At 39.4% G+C, this 25,905-nt stretch overlaps 1 protein-coding gene across 5 annotated transcripts in view; it reads right to left on the reverse strand.

Annotated features, from left to right (window-relative positions):
- The window catches only part of NK7.1 (homeobox protein NK7.1), a 42,192-nt gene that overhangs the window by 4,527 nt on the left and 11,760 nt on the right, over positions 1–25,905 (reverse strand). Inside the window, exons 1-3 of one of the 5 annotated variants that reach the window (XM_089256177.1) lie at positions 18,364–18,601; positions 14,113–15,175; positions 10,360–10,715 (exon numbers count right to left, since the gene is read on the reverse strand). In XM_089256177.1, coding sequence (XP_089112303.1) covers positions 10,360–10,715; positions 14,113–15,136 — 1,380 coding nt within the window. In that variant the 5' untranslated portion in view covers positions 15,137–15,175; positions 18,364–18,601. Of the gene's footprint in view, positions 1–10,359; positions 10,716–14,112; positions 15,176–15,761; positions 15,784–16,031; positions 16,112–18,250; positions 18,327–18,363; positions 18,602–25,905 lie in introns of those variants that run through there. The other 4 variants (XM_018112309.3, XM_089256178.1, XM_089256179.1 and 1 more) reach the window with 4 other exon arrangements.

Here is a 25,905-nt window from a genome sequence, read left to right on the forward strand (position 1 = left end):
TAAAAATGTAAGTATGTTTAGCCCTATATGCCCGCAACGCTCCGTTTAGTGACGGTATAATTATGATCCAACAATGAGAAGCTAAATTGCTCAGGGAATGAATTTGGCGCGTTCGCCCCTCATGCTGAAATGCTAACGACTACTTTGCACCACAATTTTGTTTTGCTTTTGCGTGCCAAGAAAAATTCAACATTTTCTTTTTGCTGCTCTGAACAAATTATGTTTTTATGTGTAATTTAGCATATTTTGTTAGTTCGTGTTTCGCGTAAAAAAAGTTATGATAATTGCTGGCGGCTTCGCTTGATTAGCTAATTTATTTTCATTATTTTCTTTCGCTTAGTAGAGTTTAGTTCAGAGCAGGAATGAAAGAAGGAATGAAATGTGCGAATCTATTATGGAGCAAGTAAATTTATTGATTCTATCGCAATAGCTTGAAGATAATTCTCACTTTCTCTGTTTAATATGGATAATGCTGTCAATCTTAACCGAAGAACAACAACAACAACAACTGTGTGCCCAATGGCAATTATGTAACTGGCATCGAAATCAAATATGTAGCTAGAACAAACAGACAAATGAAGCCAAACATAGCCTTAATGCAGGCCTCACCTCGATTTCCGTATCCCCATCTGTGTACTCGCATATTGCCGGTGCCGTAAATCACTTTGTTCCATGCAAATATGCGCATTGCAATGACATTACTAATTAATAACATAATCACTACTGCGTTGGCTGTCAGTATACCCTGTACAAGCTGTATGGCGGCTATGTAGAACTATAAGTGTTGCCACGACACTCAGAAGGTCAATACTCAACTCAATTAGGGATATACATATATGGAATTTCTCATATCAATTAACTTTAGAAAAATTAGTAATGAGATATGAGAAAAATAAAGAATGAAGAATAAGAATAAATACGTAATGAAGTCTATAAAAGATATTATGAAAAATCTGATTGTAGAGATTTTGTATACGAATGATATAAGAAAGCCAAGTCAATCTTAAGATAATGCTTATGATATGATTATATTATAATGACACTAGCACATCCTTCGAGAATTCCATTAATTTCTGTTAAGAGAATAGTGTAAGATATAATATTATAATATATTGAGTCTATGATTATCTAGATAGATCTAAATCCCATTCAATATAGTGCAACGGCAATCTTATGAGAATGAGTAACTGTTTGTAGGATACGCCTAAATCGTCATCTGTTGTTACTTGTTTAAAATTATGCTTACCCCATACATCTAAACAGCTGCACGGTTGTGTGTGCGTGCGTGCGTGCTTGTGCGTGCATGGGTGTATTTGACTCGATTTATTTTGCAATTATTAATTAAATAGACTTAAATGCAACTGCTGCCAAAATGCGTAATGGCAACAACAATGCCAAATGCCCCCTGGCTGTCTCAGAGGCACAGAGCCCGTACTTCCTGCACCGCATGCTGCAGCATTCGTCCGCTTTCGAACAAACACCCGCCGCCCCCAATAGCCAGGGCGGGCGCCATAACAATTTATCGCATTATGTATTTTGGGCAGCGGCTGTTGCTAATGAACGAAAATGCTGACCAAATTGCAGTTAATACCATTTTATGCAACATATTTTATGTGCAATGTGTAATAATTATACAAAGTCTAGTTGTTGCTGCTGCCGTAGCTGTTTGCTTTGCCATTATTATCTGTAGTGCTCATTCGATATTTCAAAGCCAAGCTGCAGTGCTGCATAGCAAAACAATTGAATAAATATTGACTTTAGCAGAAAAAAAGGAAAGAAAAACGCTTCATATTCACACAACTTTTGTTTCGTTTCGTATCCGTATTGCGGAGTGCAGCTAAATGAATTTTAATTGCAGCAGTCACAAAAGCGGAAACTGTTTCTGATTTGAAGTCATGTGTGAAATTAAAAAGCGACCGCAATGCAAATAGGAATGTAGCAGAGTGGGAAAGGCGACTTAGAGATACCCCTTAAACTGGTATTTCACCTAAATGACGTAAACAGATACAGATACACATAAAACGATACGGATACAGATAAAAGGATGCAGATACAGATACAGATAAAAAGATTCAGAAACAAAAAGATGCAGATATAGATAAAAAGATACAGATACAGATATTAAGATACATATACAGATAAAAAGATACACACACAGATAAAAAGATACGGATACAGACGAAAAGATACAGACACGGATATAAAGATACATATACAGATAAAAAGATACACACACAGATAAAAAGATACACACACAGATAAAAAGATACAGATAAAAGGATTCAGATACAGATAAAATATACACATACAGATAAAAAGATACAGATACACATACAGATACAGATAAAAAGATACAGATACAGATGAAAAGATACAGACACAGATATAAAGATACATATACAGATAAAAAGATACACACACAGATAAAAAGATACAGATAAAAGGATGCAGATACAGATAAAATATACAGATACAGATAAAAAGATACAGATACAGATAAAAAGATATAGATACAGATGAAAAGATACAGACACAGATATAAAGATACATATACAGATAAAAAGATACAGATACAGATAAAAAGATACAGATACAGATAAAAGGATACAGCTACAAAAGGATACAGATACAGATTAATAGATACAGATACAGATACAGATTAAAAGATACAGATATACAGATACAGATACAGATAAAACGATACAAATATATAGATGCAGATACAGATACAGATAAAAGGATACAGCTACAAAAGGATACAGATACAGATTAATAGATACAGATACAGATACAGATTAAAAGATACAGATATACAGATACAGATACAGATAAAAAGATACAAATATATAGATGCAGATACAGATACATATACAGATATGTCTGTATAAATATATTTGTATATACATTTATTATATATATTTATATATATATATACATACATTGACTATATCAAATATGTCAGCTTGTATCATTTTTATAGATATTTCTCAAGTTTTACGACACGCCCCATTAGGTATTTTTATAGGGAGCACTTTGGTTAAATGGCCGTTTTGCTGTTCAAATTTTATGCGTTGCGGTTTTAAATTTTTTAAGTTTTACCAGACGAACCGAAAATTTCCAGCTGGCATAAATTAAGTTTATGGCTAATCGCGGAACGAGACGGCCAATACTATTTGGGTGTTGGTTAGAGTGAATCCGCCCTGCCGTGGCCTTTCGGTGGCCGTTCTTCGCTTTTATGCCTAGCGCTCGCGACTTTTAATTGGCTTATTGTGTCGATTGTCAAAATGCTGAGTCGAATTGCGGTCCACGTGGCTCTTGAATGAGCCGGTTTGTCTATCGCTTGTAAGTCTCTTAGCCAGTGTTGCCTGCAGCAAAGCACTTCAAAGATCTAAAGATTTGCGGCCTACTATTTAGATGTGTAAAATAACTCAAAAGATGCCCGCATTGCCCCGGGATGTCTGTCAACTGCTGTTGATTTGCTAATTGCCCGGTGTTTAGCAGCTGAAATGTGCTAGCTCACGCCCACCCAAAAGCAACGATCTGCCAAGCAGAAACAGCGTGAGAGAGACAGTGAGAAAGAGAGTGAGGGAGGAAGCAGTCAAATATGAAAAATTGTGAAACAGAGATAGAGAAAGAGAGAGAGAGACAGACGTGGGGAGAACAGTTCTTCTGTCTGCGCTTTTAGTGGCTCCGCCTCTATTTAAATACTTTGCTCGACGCTCGCCAATGAACGCGGCTGCTGATATTGTTGCTGCTGTTGTTGTTGTTGTTGCCGCCGCATTCTGGCAGTCAAAATCTGATTTATAAATAATTAAACTGGGGCTCATACACACACAGCGACAGCTGCTCGCTCGTCTAGCTAAAACTAATTTATGCAAATTTTCAGCCAGTCAAAATTAATAATCAAATTTGGTTTCATGCCCTCTCGAATAGCAATTGTTGCTACTATTGATGTTGCTGTTGCTGTTGCTGTTCCTGAGCCCCTCAGCGACAATTAATTGAGGATACTTGTTATTGTGTGTAATCACATTGCTGTGCACACATAGTTCAAATAATTTTGGTGTTATTTGAATTAATTGTTATTGACACAGGGCACTCGAAAGCGCTTTGACTGCGTGACGCATATGCAACATTTTAATTAAGTTGCGGTCAATGGCAATATTGTTAAATTGCATTTGCTATTTTCATTTCAAATATGCAAATGGTCATCCGCTCGATTTGGCCTTTTGGCCGGCAATTATTAGTGGCAAAATAATAATAATCATAATAATTTCACTCTTGCTGCAATTCATGTGGCATTTCAATGAGCATTAGCATAAAGAGAATATCAAATAAAGATAACAGATTTCATGGCATTGTTCTGTGGTTGAAATTTAATTTGTTTAGAACTATTTGCCAATGCTTGTGAAAAATTAATGACGTCGTTAATAATTTGCGTGTAATTAAATGTTCATTAGTCTAATTGCTTTTACCAATTGGTTAAAGGAATTTAATGCAATTGCAATTAATTAATGCGCATAGTTCAGGTGCACAAAATACTGAGAGCTTGAAAAGACAAATTCCTAAGGGTAGATTCCAGTTCACTCCATGTGGAATTTAAATAGGAATTCAATTTATATATTTATTTCAAATATATGAAGAAGCAATCTCTTATTTGGCATAAATATTACACATACGCCTCATATTGCACACACGCAGCGTGCACTCAATGAAGACAATAAATCAAGGAATACACGAATTTACTTTATTCCTCTTTTATTGGGCATTTGCATATTTAAAAATAAATTGAGAGCACAGCACATTAGTTGTTCATTTTTATGACATCAACAAATAAATGTGTGGGTGTGTGTGTGCCATTAATTTAAATACAGTTTATAACAATGATAAGAGCAACAAAAGCAACAAGCGTACAATCTGCTGTCCAGGTCACATATATGTATGTATGTATCCGCAATGTCCTCGAATGATGAATTGCCATTTGATTTGTTTGTGCTGCTTGTGGCAGCAATTTAATTTAATTATCGCATTTGCCACTTGGCCAAATGCCAGCCATAAGCCGAGTCAGCCTTCCCATTGGTTAAATATACACATGCAAGTGTGTGCGTGTGTGTGTGTGTGTGCGTGTGCTTGTGTTTGTGAGGTCAAAATGCAGATGCAGTCGCATCGCTGCTGCAGTCCTGGCCACCTGGCTGGCAATTACGCCGGATTATGAACGGCGGCAAACATTTAAAATGAAATGTCCAATGCAAATTGTCAGGAGAGCAGCGTTTGGCCCTAAATCGCGTCTAACGCATACAGCATACAGCGCCGGGGCCCCATTGCCCCTCCGGGGCACTAAACCCTATTTTCGTTTCCGTTCCTCCGCTTGGCCGACTCCTCCCTGACGCTAATATGCAAATGCAATTTGCCGCGTTTGGCGCGTGATGTTCGTTGGGTAATCGTAACACAATTACAATGTTGTCCGTTTGTGCGTGCGTGTGTGTGTGTGTGTGTGTGTGTGCAGGTATGCGTGTGCATTTGCAACTGTGCCCCGATGCATCGCTTCAGTGCAGCCCTACGGGGCGAGGCTAAGGGTAGCTGGGACAGCCACCGCATGCACGCGTAATTAATTGATTTTTATCTGGCTTGAGGCTATTTTACAGTTTGTTGATGACAGACGATGCAGACACGTGGACGCAGCAGCCCACCAACCTCCACGATTGAGAGCCACCGTCTTTCCCCTTGCCCAATGTTTATAATCAGTTTCGCGGCTTTCACAGTCGGTGGATGTGTGGGTGAGTGTGTCCGTGTGTGTGTGTGCCTATGTGGAGTTTATTTAAAGAGATTTTTATGACTGCCGCCACTTTGTTTAGGACTCTTCGAGCTGTTGCTCATTTTTTTTTCGTTCTGTTAAATTTATTGCATGGCTGTTGCTAATTTTTTTGTTCTTTTATTTTCTTTTTGCCGTTCATTGTCAGCGCCTGTTTATTTTTGGCCAGTTCGCTGGTTTAATGAGGCGTATGCGCAATGTTACAATGTTGGGAAGTACACGCCGTGTTATTTGTGGCGAAAATTAAATTGTTTGCGCCCAAGCACACACTTATATATACCTATACACGTCTTTGATTTGCAGCCAGCCAGCGGCATGTCTAGACACTGAAATAATGCTTTTATTAGTGTGGCAAAACACCAAACTGAGATACATATAAGGTTCCATGATGTTAAAGTCAATAATTAGTGCATTCAGGCAAGATACTCAGCATCAGCAAGTTAAACCTTTCTAAGTAATCTGCAAGCTGCAGCAAGCATATCCCATTCAAATAACTGCTTCGGATTGGCATTGAAGTATAAAGACACAAATAGTTCTGTTTCTCATTATACACAAATCAGAAACATGATATAAGTATTTGCTTTTAGTCGAATTCTATGATAACAACTTTTGTGAAATACAAGTGAAACTCCTCACTTCACTCCAGCAATCACCTGGTATTGAAATACATATGGCATGTATCAGATTATGTATCCTATTTTAGCTCATCCCTTGCTGAGGTTTCTAACTATGTCTCAGGCACATGCTTGAGGGCCTCATGTGGATACCGACTGTGGCTGGCCGGAACAACAACAGTTGATGCAGTTAATTTGCAGATATTATTGCTGTGATTAACACATAGATGTTTATGTGGACAGTAATGTTTTATATACAAACAAACACACACACACACACACACACAAACAAGCCATACTATGAAATCAGTGAGGTGCACTTAAGCATTGGTTGGCTGCTGGCAGGATATACAAATATACCAAAACCACACACACGCACACACACACACACATACACAGAGAGAGTGAGAGAGAGAGAGAGAGAGAGAGAGAGAGAGAGAGAGAGAGAGTTGTGGCAGCTGTGTACGGCTTGGGTGATAAATGGCTGCCAAGCTTATAATATTAATAATACATATAAAGCACTTGAACATGTCGACATGCATAACATGTTGGCTCATACAGATAAGCAAGGACACACACACACACACACACACACACAGGCACAACGCAACACAACATAGCAGCGCACAACAGATCGTAGCAACGTTACAGATATGCACACCATAGAGAGAAGCCCATGATTGGCATGCCGTGCGCTTAGTGTTTGTATATAAACTTGTAATTAATTGACTTGATGGAAAATGTAATTTAATTAAGCAGACATTTCAATGCGGTTGCCGTTGACTACGACTACGGCTACGGCTACGAGTACGACTACGAGGATGTTCAGGCTTGCAGTTCCCTGGATGGCAGCCATCGCATCTTGTTTGTTGTTGCCATAGCTATTGTTGTTGCTCCGATTGCCAGGCGCTTTGCACACTAGCGCTCTTTAAGAGCCAATTAGTCTTATGGCATTTGAGTGCACACGGCGTATGCGTAATCCGACCTATTAATGCAATTTAAAGTTAACTTTAAGCCCACATAAATTGGTAGCCAAGATCTATTGTCAAATTAGAGTATGTTAAATTGAAGTCTGAAATAAATTTGACCAGCTCGGCATTTGCCTGGTGGCAGAGGCACAGCATAAATATGTAGCTCTCTTAAGAAGGACGATGTATGTCCTGTGCTCTTATTGCAGCTATTTTGGCCACATGCACACTTAATTTATTCTAATTATTCAATAAATCTTAATTTTCACTATGCTGCGCACGTATGTATATTTGCATGTTTTGTTGTGCTTCTCCTATTCAAAGCGCAAATGTTGCCTTGCATTTCCGGCTGCCTGGCTGCTCATCTCTTGTGGCAGCTGCCGGCTAGTCGACATTATGAATTCACTAATATTTACTCGGGCATTAAATCAAATCACACCTTAAATTATATTTAAATATGTATTTGGAAATTTAGCTTGAGCCATTCTATTGCCCGCCAGGCCTAATATTCATGACAATATATCACAATGTTTTATATAATTCGCAATTGGATTATAGCCATAATATGATAATTAATACAATTAATTGTTATTAAGAATGTGTAGTTGGGTTCATGAAAATACGGAATTTAAAGGCAGTATTTATCTGAAGATAGACTAATAAAAGTGTGTAATGGTAGTAATAATTGTCTAGTAGGTCTCTTGCTTATAATATTGGGAGTAGTAGTAGAGTAGGAGTAGTAATAGAGTAGGATTAGTAGTAGAGTAGAAGTCGTAGTAGAGTAGGAGTAGTAGTAGAGTAGGAGTAGTAGTAAAGTAGGAGTAGTAGTAGAGTAAGAATAGTAGTAGAGTGGCAGTAGTAGTAGAGTGGGAGTAGTAGTAGAGTAGGAGCAGTAGAAGTAGTAGTAGAATAGGAGTAGTAGTAGAGTAAGAGTAGTAGTAGAGTAGGAGTAGTAGTAGAGTAGGAGTATTAGTAGAGTAGGAGCAGTAGTAGAGTAAGAGTAGTAGTAGAGTAGGAGTATTAGTAGAGTAGGAGCAGTAGTAGAGTAAGAGTAGTAGTAGAGTAAGAGTAGTAGTAGAGTGGGAGTAGTAGAAAAGTAGGAGCAGTAGGAGTAGTAGTAGAATAGGAGTAGTAGTAGAATAAGAGTAGTAGTAGAGTAGAAGTAGTAGAATAGGAGTAGTAGTATAGTAGGAGTAGTAGTAAAGTAGGAGTAGTAGTAGAGTAGGAGTAGTAGTAGTGGAGTAGTAGTAGAGTAGGAGTAGTAGTAGTGGAGTAGTAGTAGAGTAGGAGTAGTAGTAGAGTAGGAGTAGTAGTAGTGGAGTAGTAGTAGAGTAGGAGTAGTAGTAGTGGAGTAGTAGTAGAGTAGGAGTAGTAGTAGAGTAGGAGTAGTAGTAGAGTAGGAGTAGTAGTAGAGTAGGAGTAGTAGTAGAGTAGGAGTAGTAGTAGAGTAGGAGTAGTAGTAGAGTAGGAGTAGTAGTAGAGTAGGAGTAGTAGTAGAGTAGGAGTAGTAGTAGAGTAGGAGTAGTAGTAGAGTAGGAGTAGTAGTAGAGTAGGAGTAGTAGTAGTGGAGTAGTAGTAGAGTAGGAGTAGTAGTAGTGGAGTAGTAGTAGAGTAGGAGTAGTAGTAGAGTAGGAGTAGTAGTAGAGTAGGAGTAGTAGTAGAGTAGAAGCAGTAGGAGTAGTAGTAGAGTAGGAGCAGTAGGAGTAGTAGTAGAGTAGAAGCAGTAGGAGTAGTAGTAGAGTAGGAGCAGTAGGAGTAGTAGTAGAGTAGAAGCAGTAGGAGTAGTAGTAGAGTAGGAGTAGTAGTAGAGTAGAAGCAGTAGGAGTAGTAGTAGAGTAGGAGCAGTAGGAGTAGTAGGAGAGTAGAAGCAGTAGGAGTAGTAGTAGAGTAGGAGTAGTAGTAGAGTAGGAGTAGTAGTAGAGTAAGAGCAGTAGTAGAGTAAGAGTAGAAGTAGAGTGGGAGTAGTAGTAGAGTGGGAGTAGTAGTAGTGGAGTGGGAGTAGTAGTAGAGTAGGAGTAGTAGTAGAGTAGTAGTTACAGTTTTCTTCTCTTTGATTATCTATTTTCATGAAGGCCTAATTCTGTTCATTTTTGTGTACCCTAAGCCCATTCACAATGGAGAATCAGGGTATTGTATTTAATTTTTCAGCTATTTTCAAGAAAATATTATTATGCAAAATAAATCATATGAATTTAATTTTAGTAGTCACTACTATATAATGAGGGTCTGAATTCTGCTAATATTTAGTCATTTATGTTCATATAAATAGTAGTATTATAAAAAGCAAATCAATTAATTTTAGACTCTGAAGTTATTAGTAATAGTAGTGTTTAGTATGGACTTCTATTTTTGTGAGCGAATAAAAAGGGTGAACTTGATTACTTTTGTGAAATGCCCTCTAAGTATTCAACAACAACAAACAAAACTCATAACATACAGATAGACAAAAAGATTCTTAATATAGTGTACGTAGCTAAATAGTATTTTTTCATGAGCCCAGCTGTATAGTCATAATTCTTTCACAAAATGCATATATACTAAATTTGTTGTAACGACAATGACTTTGCCATTTAATTAATAAATGTAATTTGCATTTACATTTTTGCTTTTGTTATTTTTCTGATATTAGCTTAATCAATTATTTGAGGTGTCAAAGCTTTTCCACAAATTTGTTTTCACAATTATTAATATTATATTGCATATTATGTATGTGCATATATTTATGTATTTTTTGCCGCTAAGCAAATCAGAGATATTTGTTGTCACATTTAAATGGTGGTGAAAATATTTCGGTTGGATGTGGATTATTGGCTTTCACGAAATGTAATTGAATTAAGAGTGCGTTAAATATGCTATTAATTAAATATGCAGCCGCCGGGCATTTTATGCACATACTTTGTTGTTGTGTGGGCTCATTTTAAATGATGGCTAATTGAATTAATAAATATTTGAAATTCGCAATATTTACCTGCGTTTCGGTGACATTCAGCAGCTTGGCCATTTCGGTGCGTTCGCTGGAGCTGAGATATTTCTTAATTTCGAACTGTTTTTCCAGCTCGAAGATCTGGCGACCCGTGAAGGTGGTGCGCGCCTTCTTTTTGCGACGTGCGTCCGTGGAGCCGGAGTCGGAGTCATCCTCGGTGGTCTCCAGGTTGCTGTTGTTGTTGCTCGGCGGCTGGGCGGCGTGGGATGCGCTGCTGGGCGAACTGTTATTGGCCAGCAGCTTATCCCGCATTAGGCTGTCGCTGCTGCCAGTGGGACTTACGTCCGGCGGCAGATCGACCGTTAGCTTTTTCTTCTTCGCTGCCGGCTTGCTCGAGTGCTCTGCGAATGAGGAGTGGAAGAGGGAGAAACCATTAGCCATTGTCTCTTCATGTGCTAACTAAGCTAACTAATTGCGACACTCGGCTATTTAACCTGATTTCAGCTCGTTGTTATGTTTTCTGTTGTTGTTTTTTCTTTGTTTTTTTGCTTTTTGCTTTTGCAATTAGCTTGTCAAATGCTATAAAAACTGACAAGCCAATCGGCCAGATTAACTGACTGCATTGTTGTCAAAGTTGCAGTTGCACAGTTTCATATGTAAAACCAATGCACTGCATACTGAACTCGTTTCTGTTTATACCCTGCAAATTCAGCATGAAGGGCATGATTGACAAGTTGCGGAATTTGTGTTTGATTTTAAAGTTGAAGAAGTTTACTTAATTTATGCAACCATGTTAATAAATTAAATTAAATGCATATTAAAAATACTAAAAAATATTAATGAAATATATAATGAGATAATATATAAAAATATAAAATAATATCAAATATAAGTTAAAATAAATTATAAAATAATAATATATAAAGTAATATTAAATGAAATAACAATTTTCGTTTACTATTTAATTTTATCTTATATTTTATATTATTATTATTATTATAAATTTTTCTTTTTATTTTATATTATGTTTTATAATTTTATTTATTTTTTAGTAGTAGTTTTTAATAACTATTTGTTTTTTATTTAATTAATTTTAAATATAGTTGAGATCAGAGTTCACAGAGCCACCTATAGTCGACCTTATAGACCTTATGCAGTATTATTATAATGTTGTTATTCCTGTCGATTGTCAGTTTTGAGTAAGAGCGAGAGACAGAGACCGATAGAGAGAGATAGAGAGAGTAGGAAATCGAGAGAAAAAACAACATACAAGTGTTAACAACGCCATGTATATCAGGTATATGGCTATTGGTTGGCTGGGGCCAAAACGTGTCTGGCATGAGTCTGACTGTTGTCGCCAATTGCGAATGCATAATTGAAATCTAATGACAGTTAAATGCAAACGTTCGTCGTGGAAGTTGTTGTTGTTGTTAATGTTGTTGTTGTTGTTATTGTTGTTGTCGCTGCAATTGCTAATACGCCGCGTGGGCCGCCGCACGGCCTCATATGGCGCGCAGCGCATATGCATGACACTGTGATTAATTAGGCGACCGACTGACAGCCGCCGTTCTTGTCGCCTCCGGCATTGGCAGCAGTCCGAGCCACTTAATGCCAGCCACCCCTAGAAACCCCGTGCGACGCACGACAATGCGCACAAAGGGCACCCCAGTGGCATGAAATCAATAAAACTAAGCGGCGTACAGCGAAAACAAGAGCAAAACCCTAAAACAATAGACGCGAAACACACACACACACGAATGTTTGATTAGATGTTGTTTCGTTTAGGTTTTCTTTCGTTTTGGTTTTTGTTCGCCAATTGGCAATTGCCATGTCGTTCCATTAGGCCCGTTTGGCGACAACATTTTAATGGCAGCACCCGCCCTGCTCTCCCCCTCCCAGCCCAGCTCCATCACGGCTGGCCATTTATGGGGCTTGCAAACAAGTAATTAAGCGAAAATTAACAGACGACAGTTGCAAATCACAAACTGCGAGACTTGAGCGTGCGTCGTTTGGCATTCATCCATTTGAAATGCGAATATGAGCGATAAATGTTCTAAGCATTTGTTGTTGTGCTTTTGTTATTTGTTATTTGTTATTTGCTATTTGCTATTTGTATGTGTATTATTATGATTATATATTGTATTTTTGCCAAGTCGAGTACGTGATTTTAATAACAATAAAAGTCGAACGCAGCATTGAGCAATTAACGGCAACGGCAACGGCCATAATACAAAGAAACAACAGCGAACAATTTTCTGCTCAAGTTTGCTCATTTCAAACTGATTGTTATTGCTTATTATAGCCGTATGCCAATTGCTAATTGAATTTGCTGTTTTTCTACTCCCGCCAGCAACCTCACACTCACCCTCGCCCTCACCCACGCCCACGCCACAGCTGCTCTGTCTGAATTAAACAATTTTAATGCAGCGTAAATTTAGATTGGCAAGCGAATTACATTAGTAAAAACAATGTTCACATAATCAATGTTCCGATCGTTCATTGTATTTACAGTTTATTATTTCTGACAGAATTCCCCTGTTCGGCCTGTTTGCCACATATTTTACAGCTAATAATGCTAATGCTAATAAATCAATTAAATTTATCCAGTCGTCTGTTTGGTTCAATTTCAATATACATACGTGTTAGAGATTCAAGTTGGAAATGTGCTGTCATTTTACTAATGGACAGAAATTATCATATATAAAATATTATTGAATTAATATAAAAATTATTTTATTATTGATTTATGTTTTTTAAATTATATACAAAAAAAGTAATTTATTAATTTATATTTTTATATTTATTATATATATTATATTTATATTATTATATATATTAAATTTATATTTTTTATATATTATATTTATATTTACGTTGATTATATTTATATCGTAAAGACTTTTAAGAAAAAAAAAAAAAAATAAAATAAAATAAAATAAAATATCGTTAACTCTAACATCTAATTTATTATTTGTATTTTCGTTATATATGCATATATTTTTTATTTCTTTAGATTTGTAAATTGATTTTTTTTATTTATTTAATAAAAACATTTTTTTCTTTTAATATTTTAGAATTTATATAAAATGTAATTTGTAATATCTATTTTTATATTTCTTTGGTGTATTATCACACAGAATGTAGCTAAAAAGTTCTGAATAAATATTGAATCTACGGCATACTATCCATAAAGACTAATCTCCATAAGATTTTACAAATATTGTCTACTCAATCTCAGTCACAATAAAACATTTGCTATATAATGAATTTTTTACTATAATTTTTGCAAAGTCAAAAGTTGTCAAATTGCAATTAAAAATCTTTAAGGAAGCATTTGATGTGATATAAGAATCCATTAAAAACGAATTGAGCCGAATGCTGATGACCCCACTCATTGGCAATTATCCGCTGCCAAAATGTAGGACCTAAATGCGGCGAATGCCGTCAATTTGAGCCACGGTCGAGCTTCATTTAATTTGGCATAACACGCATACGCCGCGTTGCCTGCCGAACGCTTCGCTGAAGCGTGTTGAGAGCTTCGCGCTGCGCTCAATTGGCAGGCTCGTCAAGCGTTGCTGCATAAATTTGCTCGGCGCCAATATGAAAAACTAAAAATACGAAACACAAAGTCAACGAATACCGAATACACTAACTGATTCACGAAAATATTTGCAGAAATATATAGATTATAATAGGTGAATAATATTCTATTCCTAGTCTATGTTAATTATATATTCCATATAGATAAGGTACAGAGAGAGAGAGAGAGAGAGAGAGTAATTTGTTGGTCTTACTTACCCTTCTTGGCGCTGGTCTTTCCCAGCAGCTGACTTTGCCTGGCCGCCGGCATTGGCGATGTGGTGCTGCTGTCCCGCGACTTTTTGGCCACACACAGATTTAATGGCTGATCGAGCGGGGCTGCCGCAGTGACATTTGCTGCTGCCACTGTTGCTGCCATTGGTGTTGCTGCCACTGGTGTTGCTCCCACTGATGTTGCTGCTGCTGAGCTGACTGCACTGTCCTCCTCGCTGACATCGCTCATTGAGGCGCTGCGATGCGCGCGCTGTTCCTGTTCCTGGGGCTGCTGTGCGTACTGCTGCTCGATATTTCGCAGAATGCTCTTTGGTGAAGTGGCCGAACTGTTGGCGGTGGCTGTCGAGACGGCAGCGGCAGCGGCGGCGGCGGCCACGGCGCCCTCGTACGCAATTTTGTCGGCCATGGCCATGCCCAGTATGTCTGCAATTGAGTGGGGCGTGGGTCTATTAGGCGGACGTGCATAGACATGAGCGTGCCAGCTCGCTGTGTGATTCGCCGTGGTGGTTGTGGTTATGTTGGTGGGAAAGGGTGTTATGGAGCGTCGCTGCTGTTGCTGTGGTAGCTGTTGCTGCTGTAGCTGTTGCTGCTGAGTGGTCGCCGGTTGACGACTAGAAGGTGCCTCCAGTTGCTTCTGTAGAAACGTCGTGGGCGAGCTGCCAGCGGAGATGGGACTAGCGCTATTGCTGCCGCTGCTGTTGTTATTATCGCGCACTCGCAGCATATTGACCAGCTTCTCCTTGCTGCTGGGACTGACCATTGACGCCGCCGAGGGCGGTATTGTCAATGAGCTGCTGTAGACGTACGAGTTGATGGCCATGTTGTAAGCCGTGGCTGATTCTGATTGCAGCTGTTGTTGTAACTGTTGCTGCTGTTGGTGTTGCTGGTGCTGATGTTGCTGCTGTTGCTGGTGCTGCTGTTTATCCTTGACTATGCCATAACCGTGCGCCAAGGCGCCGCTGATCATTTCTGCTGCCACCAACGATTCGCGTTCCGTTTCGGGCATCATTTAGGGCGCAGCTAATTGGCTCTTAAGTGGGCGTGGTGGCTGAAATAGACACAGAAGGAAAACGTGCGTGTTAAAACGGGCAAACGAAATTAGCCAAACAGCTGCGCATTTGTTGTCAACTTGTTAATGGTTTCGGCCTTCAACTTATTTGCCCCAAATGCAATAAAATACAGAACAGAATAGTCCGCCATTTAGTGCCGCCTGTGCAGAATGTGGTCCAACTTATTAAGCCCGCAACACGCCCGACCTCCAACCTCACCCTAACCTACATTCCCCTCTGTCGTCAGTATTTGTTTGTTTGTGTTTGTGTGTCTGTCGCGCGGGTCGTCCATTTGCCATTTCCTGGCGCACTGCGTTGTGATTTGCATAACAAAATGCTGGGAGAGTCCCCGGCAATAAGCGTTGCCTGGTAAAGGATTTAAGCTGTGAAGCCAGAGGCAGAGGCAGAAGCACATAAGTTCGGCAAGGCCAGGGGTTCCGCTTGGCGCTGCCTTGCGAACACTTGTGTGTGACTGCTGCGAGTGTTGGCATGAATTTATGGTTCAACATTTGAGTGTGACACAATTTAACTTAATTTAACGAACGGCAAAAGCCACGCACCGAAACGACAATAAAACGTACGAACCCAATTTCAAGTACGGTTAAGGGTCTTGAATTTATTTTTAGTGTGTGGCACTATATACACATAAATATGTATGTATATATGTATACAGGCTACTAGTATTTATGTTCATAATAACAATTATAGCACTTCACAAACAACGCTGGGATCAAAATCTGTAGTTAATTTGTTGCCAAGAACTTGCATGCCATTTAAATGCCGTCGTTATGTGTCATATTTTATAGTTGACAATCCCAAAAGCAATTTAAATTAATACAAAGTGCAAAGTCATACCAACACAGCCACTTATATCCAACACAAGCTCTCACTCACTCACACTCATTCGCGCACACACACACACAGTTGCCGTCCAAATGTCAGTTTCAAGCAGAGCGCGCTCAATAACGTATAACGTAATGCGTGCTTAAATGTATTTTATTGCCAACAACAACAACAACAACAACAACAGCAGCAGCAGCAACGACAATGGGGATGACACATAAAAGGACTAACCTTTGCCTGTGCTCCCTCTTTCTCCCTCCCACTTACGCAAATATTCGCACAAATACACGGAGAGTGCAAATTGAGCACAGCTCGCTCTCAACATTGCGACTGGCGCAACATGTTGCCCGGCAGCATGTTGCTAAGCTCGTGCAAAATCACTTACAGCCTAACAAAATAAACAGCAAAAACGAAAAAAAAAAACACTCAAACACACACACACTCAGAAAAACGAAAAAAAAAGCAATGGCAATTCAAGTCTGTTGAGCTTCTCAAAAGGTTATGTGGGCGGGTGGTGGGCTGAGCGGCATTGGTATGATTTAGGGGTGGACATATTCAAGCAGCGGAAGCGACGCAGGCAAGCGGAAGAAGTTATTTCAATTGCCTGCCTCCACGATGACGACGACGATAGGAGAGCGAGCTAGTGAGCCAGCACGAGCCAGCGTGAGTGAGTGATAGAGAGCGAAAGATATCGCTGTGGCACGTACAGTGGCTTAGTGTGTTAGCTACTCTTCTGTATGTGTGTGTGTTTCAGAGTGGGAGTGTGTGTGTGTTTGTGTGTGTGTGCCAGTTACCTGGCACGCTTTTGCCTTTTTCACCCGCACGCGGCAACGGGGCGTGAGGAAGTGGAAGTGGCATGGCAGGGCACGAGGACACCGACGAGGACACAGACGAGGTCCAAGGGGGCAGCTACTAATGGCATTTAAGTTTTGCTGCCCTGTCACAGGCAACAACACACGCTCACGCACACACACGAGCCAAGTTGCATATGTAGCGTTATGTTTGTGTACGAAACTCTTTTCGCCTCCATTATTATCCTTGAGGCTTTGGCTTTGGCTCTGGCTTGTGAAGTGGCCGTTCCAGCTAGGGATAGCAGCAGCCCAGCATTTTACTCCTTCTATTTCATTTCATTTCATTTCGTTTCGTTTCGTTTTATTGCATTGACATCAGCTCGCATTCCGCAGTGTCTGTGTGTGGGTGAGTGGGCGAGTCGGTGGCTGAGCTCCGCCAGCTGGCAGCTGCCTGTTGGTATTTTAACAAGCTACTGTCGAATGTTCATCATGACTCCAACTACGGCCGCTGCTGCTCCTGCGCCCACTCCAGCTCCTGCTCCCACTCCTGCTGCTGCTTGTGCATAATTTGCCTTGCGGCTGTGCACCCAGCTCGTCATCATCAAAGTTGTCTCCCGTTCCCATCCCTGGATCCCCGTGCTTCGCTTTGCTCTTCAGCATTTGCTGCGCTCTGCCTTTATAGCTGCTGTGCGTCTGCCGCCTTTATATGTACGTGTGTGTGTGTGTGTGTTTGTGTGTGCTGTCGCTTGACGTAAAATGTGGCTGACTAGCTACTTCTTGGCCCTACGCTTTACCGCGCTCTGCTTTTAGCCATTTTGCCGTGTCAGCATAACTCAGTGTGCCCTGTGCTATGCTTTTTGTTGTAGCATTCTGGCATTTATGTTTTGTTTATGTATCTGTGCGTCCGTCCTGTGTGTGTGTGTTCGTTTGTATATTGTTGTCAATCTGGCTGTTAAATTGTGTAATTTGTCATATTTTCGTTATTTTGGCCCCTGCCTGCCTTCAAACTGCTTAAGCTCTCTCTGTTCTCGCTGAGGTGTTTATAAAGACGCTGATAATGCTGTGTAGCTCTCTTTAAGCCCCCCCCACACAGACTGCCACCCACGATTACTCCTGCTACCGCTGCTGCTGCTGCTGCTGCTGCTGCTGGGCTGTCTCCGGGGAATAATGGTTGTCCAGTACAGCAGCTTTGAAATTGCTTGAATATTTTATCGAGTTATGTGCTCGCTAATTAAATTGATGTGCCACATACAGAAGCTGCTGCCTCTGCCGCCGTCGCTGCCGCTGCCGCAACCACAGCCACAGGATATTCGTGCAACAGCGTTCGACAGTCTTTGCAACTATGTGTGCTCGCGCGCGCGTGTGTGTATATGCACATGTGTGCGTGTCTGTGTGTGTGTGTGTTTGACTTGGTTTGGTTGGCAACTTTAATGAATTTACCTGTGTCATGCGCAGAGTTTTGTGACTTGCGTCTCCGCATGCCTTGCCGCATTGTTGCCTGCTTGTTTTAATCGTTTTCATTTTCTAGACTAGATTACTTAATTTATACTTACATGCAGCACAAAACAGAGTGATCGAAACGTTTGTCTAACCTCAATATCATATATATACAATGTATGTAAAATATATATGTGTAGGATTATATATACACAAATGGAGCTATTTAAATATAAATAAATTTCTTTGCTTGCTTCCGCTTACAAATTGGTTTAGCTTTGTGACCGACACAAGTGAAATTGAATTAGTTTAAAGTAAAAGTTGAAAAACTTAGCACTGACAACTCGATCAAAGCCAATGGCACACTGAGCCAGAGCCCAGACTGTAAATAAACAAGTCCTTTCCATTGCTGTCTCTTATATCCTTTTGCGCTCTACGTTTTCCTCTTATTTTGTTATATTTTAGTTTTGACTTTAATGCCGCTCGAGCCGAGTGCGTTGTTGTTTGTGGAGCAGTCAAGTTGAGTTTTACATTTTATTTTGCTGCTGCCATTGGCCCCGGAAAGTAAACAAGAGTTGAACACTAGAAAATTGCGTTACTCCAGCTAACAGTATCCCCACTTGGATGCATAAATAAATCATAAGCGCTTCAAATAAGTGCAGTTGCAACGCCCCAGCAAGGGTGTGCATGCATGTGTATGTGGGCAAGAGGGCGCATTAGTGTGCTGAAGGTGAAGCACCAGCTGTTGAAAAATCATATTAAATTTTACTTCAACTACGAGCAGCAACACTTGCCATAGATATCCGACATTATCTAAAAGTTATTCGGAGTTTTCATAACAAACAGAGCTCCTCTACACATACATATACATATGTACATATATATGATATGCCTCAATTGAGAGACAGACAGCTCAAGAACTTAGCTTTGAGTGTTTATTCACGTGATTTTCCAAATTCCCCGAGACCTGCACATTGTTGGCCACGTTGCATACGCCAATGACAAGGAAAACTCTCGCGCATTCGGGTCGATTTGAACGTTTGGCTGATGCTGTTCTTGGAACATGCTTTTCGAATAATACCTACAGAAATAAAACTGCCACACACACATACATACATATATATAATCGTGTGGCTTGGCCAAATCTGATGTGCACACAAATATTATGAAGCTATTTTGAGTGAAGTATTTAAGCGTTTGCGTAGAAGTTTGGCCAATCGATGCTCTAAGCAATGACTGTTTATGCTCTAGCCGTTTCAGATAGAACGAGGGCTGCTTAAAAAGTCCTGCAAAGGCTCATCAAGATTGATAATTAGGGTGGCAATACAAGGCAGCCAAATAGAAATTTTGTATAAAGATTGAATGAATAAATCTTTATTAATTAGATAAAAAAAATCGAATTTATATAAATAATGCAATAATAATAAAACACATTCATATAATAATAATTTATGCATATAAAATATTTAAATTGCTTTTCGAGCCTGATTTAAGCAGAGAAATGGATCTATTGCCATTAAAATATAATCAAGGCACTTAGCTAATGGCCAATACTTTTACAAATGCTTCGAGCGGCCTTCGCTGAGATTTGTATTTACTTATTTTTATTGACAGCATTATATTTTATTTATTATATTGAATTCATGTCATTGTGCTGCCATGGCCAGGCAGCCAAACTCAGCAAGTGCCAGCAGCACGTCCTTTCAATCCTTCTCTATACAACTGTGTGTTTGTGTGTGTGTGTGTGTGTGTCCCTGTGTTTAGCGTGTGTGTTCGTGCGAGTGTGCGAGTGGGTGTGTGCTATTATTGTCAAGTCAGCACATAAAGATGCCAGCGCTGGAGAGGCCCGGGCCGGGATAAACGTCAGCTACGTCAGCCAGTCACATTTTCGTAGCTGGCAAATCTTTGAACGGAAATCGTTATATAAATCAAAGACAGATTATAAATGCTGCGCAATTTTCAAGTTATTTTCGGTTCGATATTCGCACAACCCAGGGTTGAATTCGCTTGCTGCCCAGACTGAAAAGGTTGAGTGTAATCATGCGTGCCAGATAAGGCTGACAGCGGACAGTGCGATAAGGCCAACTATCGAGCCGGGCCAACTGCCTCATCAAAATCCTCGAATCATTAAGCAAAAATATGTCAAATAGGTTTGCTAATTATATGAGCATTATTGTTATTGCAGGATAGGCAGGGGAGTAGAAGGAGATTATATAGCATTCGGCTCATTTCCGCTGGAAATGCTTCCTGTCATAATTTTTCATAGATTTGCAGGCAACTTTTTGATTTTCTTATTCGCACTGAAGTGGTTGAAAAACAAGTGCAAGCTTTGCTTCAACTTTTACTTAAAGCGCCCCAAAATTGCTTTGGCTCTGTGCTGGCTGGAAGGGTGGGGAGGTAAGGGAGGGGGGACGTGCGCCGCTTTGTCATGGCTTATTTCACTTGAACTTTGCAGGCGGCCACTTTGGGTCAGTTGGCCCGGTCAAAGTTGGCGTGCTTAAGCTTTATTTTTAATTTGCCAGCGCTGGCAATTTTTAAACGTTTTCGTTTTTCTTTCACTTCTCTTTGCCTGGCCATTAATTTGGCTCGCCTTTATGCGCGCACACACACACACACACACGCACACAATTGGCCGCAATTAACTAACTGGCTATGATTGATGATATTTTAAATGAGTGCGGCGGCAACGGCTCTAGCAACGGCATTGAAAGTGCCCACCAGCCAGCCAAGAGCCGAGGGTTCCCGAAAAATTCCTATGTCATCAGCATAATTTGATGTGATTTGATACACAGGCGGCCCCTAGTAACACGCATTCTATTTCAGTCATTCATTTGTGGCAGAGCTGGGGCACATTTCGGACAAACAAAATGAAAGTTTAGATAATCATTTAGGTAAAAATGCCAAGGGAACAAATCAAAGCGATTCGAATGCCCTTAAAGCCAAACCACGCAAAAATAAAGCAAGCGAATCGAAATATGTTGCAAATGATATAATATGAAAGGGTTTTTGTTTATGCTTAAATAATAAACGTGGAGAGAATTAAATGAAATATAAATCAGAAAAAAGATATGATTTTATCTTTAAGCATATAGAAAAGTGGGTTCACAAACGGAAACGGAAGTAAATAAAAAGTTGCTAGAAATTGTTTTTATTTTCTTCATGCCAAATAGCTCCGATAAAGTTCGGATAAAAACACATAATATAAACGTTTTGGTAGGTGTTCTTTTCTCTCTTCTCTTTCTATTCTCATTTCTCTTTTCTTTTTTCAACTTGTACAAGTATTTATTGCTGATATTCGGATTCTAGACCTAGTCGGAATAGTTGCTAATGTTCGCTTATCGTTAATAGCTCTTGAGTTCAACTAATTGGTAATTAATTAAATTCAGTTCGAGCCAATAATTCGATATGGTCCAGACAGCTGCAATTCGATATTTTGCAAATTACACAATGAATGCAAGTTAAAATTAATGCATTATGCACATATGTCATATCAGTTATGTACATATGTATGGCAGCCCTGCCCTGCCAGCCATCAATCAATCAATCAATCATTTGACGGCCAAATCAAATATTCATAAAGTTTATAAAATATTTATGCATATAAAGTGCAAGTATTTAAAACTACATTTATGTATTTGCAAACAATTTCAACCAATGCAAATGAGAAAAGCTGGGTATATGGATTTTATGGAAATGTATGGGACGAGAATGGGGGACTCAATCTATATATAGATTTAATTAGAATGTGAGGTTGAGTCGATCTAATTAATTAAATTTGCTTGTTAAGTAGCCGAAAAATATATTCATTAAATTGGTCGACGGTCTATGATGAATATATATAATGTATAATATAATATTTTAAATTTTAAAGCCATTCCACTTCTATGCAGAGCTCAGCGTATCTCCCAGTCGAGCACACCCGACTAGAGCTTGCGGACTTGTTTATGCATACCCTGGGTTCAGTCAGCAGAGAAGTTGGGGCGCACTAGCGGAGGGAATGCCCATAATCCGACTGCCTTATAGAATATTTGTGTTTAATTTTTTCAAGCTATCACGAGATATCATTATTATCTGCCTTTTAATTTATTCAACTGTTTTTTTTTTTTTTTTGTTCCTATCAAAAAACTATAGCGATTATGAATTTGACTTTATAAAATGTTAAGCGTATACGATTATAGCATTGCATTTCAATAGCATAAACTGATGCAAAATAATTTAAGCTCTAGTAAGCAATTATATTCGGCATATTACTTGGTGTATTTTTTTATACCCTGAACCCATCGACAATGGGAAATCAGGGTATAATGGTTTTATTGTTTAATTTTATAGCTGTTCACTGAGCTCTTAGCTACTTTATGTGAATAGAGCATCATCATATATTAACAATTGTTATTATAAGTCATTTAACAATGTTTTAGTAATAAACTTGTTTTGTCATTCTAATCAAAAGCGAAATATTTATAGCTTTGATTTAATTTTAAGGAAATCATAGTTGATTTACGTCGGTTTATATGTCAGGCATACCAGATAATAAAACAAGTTGTGTTTAGGCTCTGAAAAATAGTTTGAGCAATGTAAATTAATTGAGAAATGAAATTTTATAGCTAGCCATTCATAATTTAGGGATATCAGTTAGCAAGCGCTGGTTTAACGTTGAAGATATTTTTAGCAGTAAAAATGACGCCCAACTTTCTTACATCTTATTTTACAGATTTACTTTACCTAAAGTTATTCAGCAATATTTTAAATAAAATTTTATAAACATTTTGCACAAAATGAAATTTACACAATTTATAACTTTTGATTATTTTAAATCTTGATTTTTTTTTGAAGATTTAATTGTTCGGAACAGCTTTGCTGGAGTGGAAAAAATCAAATGAAATTGATTAGTTCAAGTCGAGATATTAGGCAAGCTTGTGAAGATGCTGAGCTCGCTTGCTTTGTAGTATTTTGTAGCGCATTCGTTTACGTGAGAATTTCACTTGTGGCGCATAAAACAAGACTCAGATGAACTCATCATCGTAATATTTATTGATAAGATGCTCGTAGGGGTGGGTAAACATATTATTTAACCGCAGGCAGGCAGAAAGTGCGCATTCTAAGTATGTAATTATGGGATATCTGGAAGCAGCGAGACAGTCATCGCAATTGAAATACGATAACATACCAGGAGAGAGAAAGAGACAGATAGAGAGGGGGAGAGTGGACGCTACGCTGCTCTCTCTCTCTCTCTCTCTCTCTAAATTATTATCTCTCTTTCTATCCCTTGGTATCTCTGTTGCCCTTACGGCATCTGGTCTGAAATATGAGTCAATTATACTTTCGTACGCATAAATTAATGATTAATTGCAAAATAAATTGACTTGCGTCACTTAATTACGTGATGCGCGACCAAGAGACTGTCAGCCTTTTTCGCGCGCCCCTTTGTAACTGTCCGCCTGTCAACACACACACACAGACACACACACACGCACATAGTGAAGGAGAAAGAGAGTAGCATTTTCTGCTGTTGACATTCGCAGTCAAACATGCTTAATTAATGCCAGCGCAGCTGCCATCGCTCAACCTCACCTCGCCTCGTCGTCCGTCAACCGTCGACCACTCCAACAACTGTACTGCGAAAGGCTCTGACAACGTTAACGGCCACATTAACGAGAATGAAACAAAAAAGAAAATACGGCGGCTGCTGCTGCCGCTGCTGCTGCTACTCCTGCCGGCAGCCAAAAATAAACACTTGCAGGCATCATAATAATGATACATAGCCAGCCAGTGAGTGGCATTCGCTTGCTCCTTGCTCTCTTCTCTCTCTCTCTCTCTCTTCCCCTCTCTCTTCCCCTCTCTCTCTCTCTCCCCGCGCTCCTTTGGTCCTTGCCTCCAGCCAGGCCCCCGTTTAGCCAGTTACAATGTCAGAGTCAGCCCCGACTCGAAGTCGATTGTCGTTTTCGTCATTGTCTGCCAAGCTCCCATAATTAAACATAATTTGCCAACAATGCCACAGCGCACTGTGGTTATCGCATCATATAATAGTCATTAAATTATATAATCAACAGTTAATTTAATTAAATAACAATTGACTGGCTCAATTTATATAAAATTTCTATTATATATATTTCTTCATATAAAGGAAAATAAATAAAAATAAATAATAGGTTAATATCAATTTCTAAATTTTTCTATAATTTTGTATATATATAATTCATTATATAAACAAAACTAAATTAAATTAAATATCATTATTAATTTTTTCCAATTGAAAAAAATTTATGGAATAAATAACAGTTTCCTTAATATTTTTCTAATATATTATCTATAAATCACTTTTTATATAATTTATTTAAGTTTTAAATTTATACCTATCCTCAGAAATTTCCATATTAATTTCTCGCATTAAAAATAATATTTATGATTCTTTGAATATATTTTCCCTTCGTTATGCCCAATGGAATCATTGCCATTTTCAATTTAGAAATATTTATTATAATTTTTGACCGGTTAATGCATGTGTCGTGCCCACTGTCGTCACTTTTGAGGGATGCCCGTGCCCGTGCCCATTCCCGTCCGAGCGCCTTGGACGCTGTTTACGTGCAAAAATCAATAAAAACGCTGCCAAAATGGCTTTCGCGCCTTCACAGTTTATCCGCTTTGGCAGTGCCCGGCTCCGTCTCGGAGCTGGCTTGGTCGGCACTTAACTTTCACATTAACTGCACCGACTTTGGCACCATTTGGAGCAGCGAAGCAATTAACGCTGAATTGATACGCACCGCGCTGGAGCATTGAACTTCATTTCGTTAACTTGCCTCGCTGGCTGATGGACAGGCAGAGGCAAAGGAAAAGGAACAGGGAAATGGAAAGAGAAAGAGAAGGCCAAGGTGGGGCGACAAGGGGCAAGGCAAGAGGGATTACAGACTCGGTTTATGCGTCGACATTAAGACGTAATTAAAACAGCGCCAAACGAGCGCCGCGCCTCAAACCCTTTTGGAGCACAACACAGAGGCGTGGGCAAAGGGAATGAAACGAGTCAAAAGATTATTTGTATTTAATTTCAAGTGCTGAATGCCAGGATGCTTCCGCTGCAGAAGTCAACCCAGATGCGAAGACAGTCCCATGTACGGCTCGCCTTCAGTACAGGGAACTCAATTATAATTAAGCATTTAAGTGGAACTAAGCGGCGCCATGGCAAATGAAGCGTACGTCCAGCCCCTCCGGCTGTATTCAGCCCAGGCTCCAGCTGAAGCCAAAAGCGAGTAACGATGGCGACAACGACAACGACGACGATGACGATGACGACGACGACAATGGAATACAGTGAGTGGGTCTGTTTGGGTGCTGGGCATTTGTGGGGCAGCAGCTGCACCCTAATTGCTAAGGGCGGCCCTCAAACTTTTGGCTGGGGCGGCTATTTAATTAACGTTCACCGTTCATCGCTCATTGCTCATCGCTCATCGCTCATCGTTCAAGGTCCGCAGTGAGTTTTATTAGACTTATGTACGTATTTGTTATGGGAGTGTTGCCCAGGCGACGACGGATTAATTGTTACGTTGACTAATTTAACTTAAATGCGAGAGCCTCTTGTATATAATGCGAAAAACAAAATCAACTAACACAGCCAAGGCAACTCAAGTTGGCAGCCAGTGAAGTTGACGGCTGGAAATTAAAAA

This window comes from Drosophila navojoa, chromosome 2, assembly GCF_054131105.1.
Source record: "Drosophila navojoa isolate 15081-1374.11 chromosome 2, UAZ_NAV_1.0, whole genome shotgun sequence".
In the NCBI taxonomy this organism is placed as follows: Eukaryota; Metazoa; Arthropoda; class Insecta; order Diptera; family Drosophilidae; genus Drosophila; species Drosophila navojoa.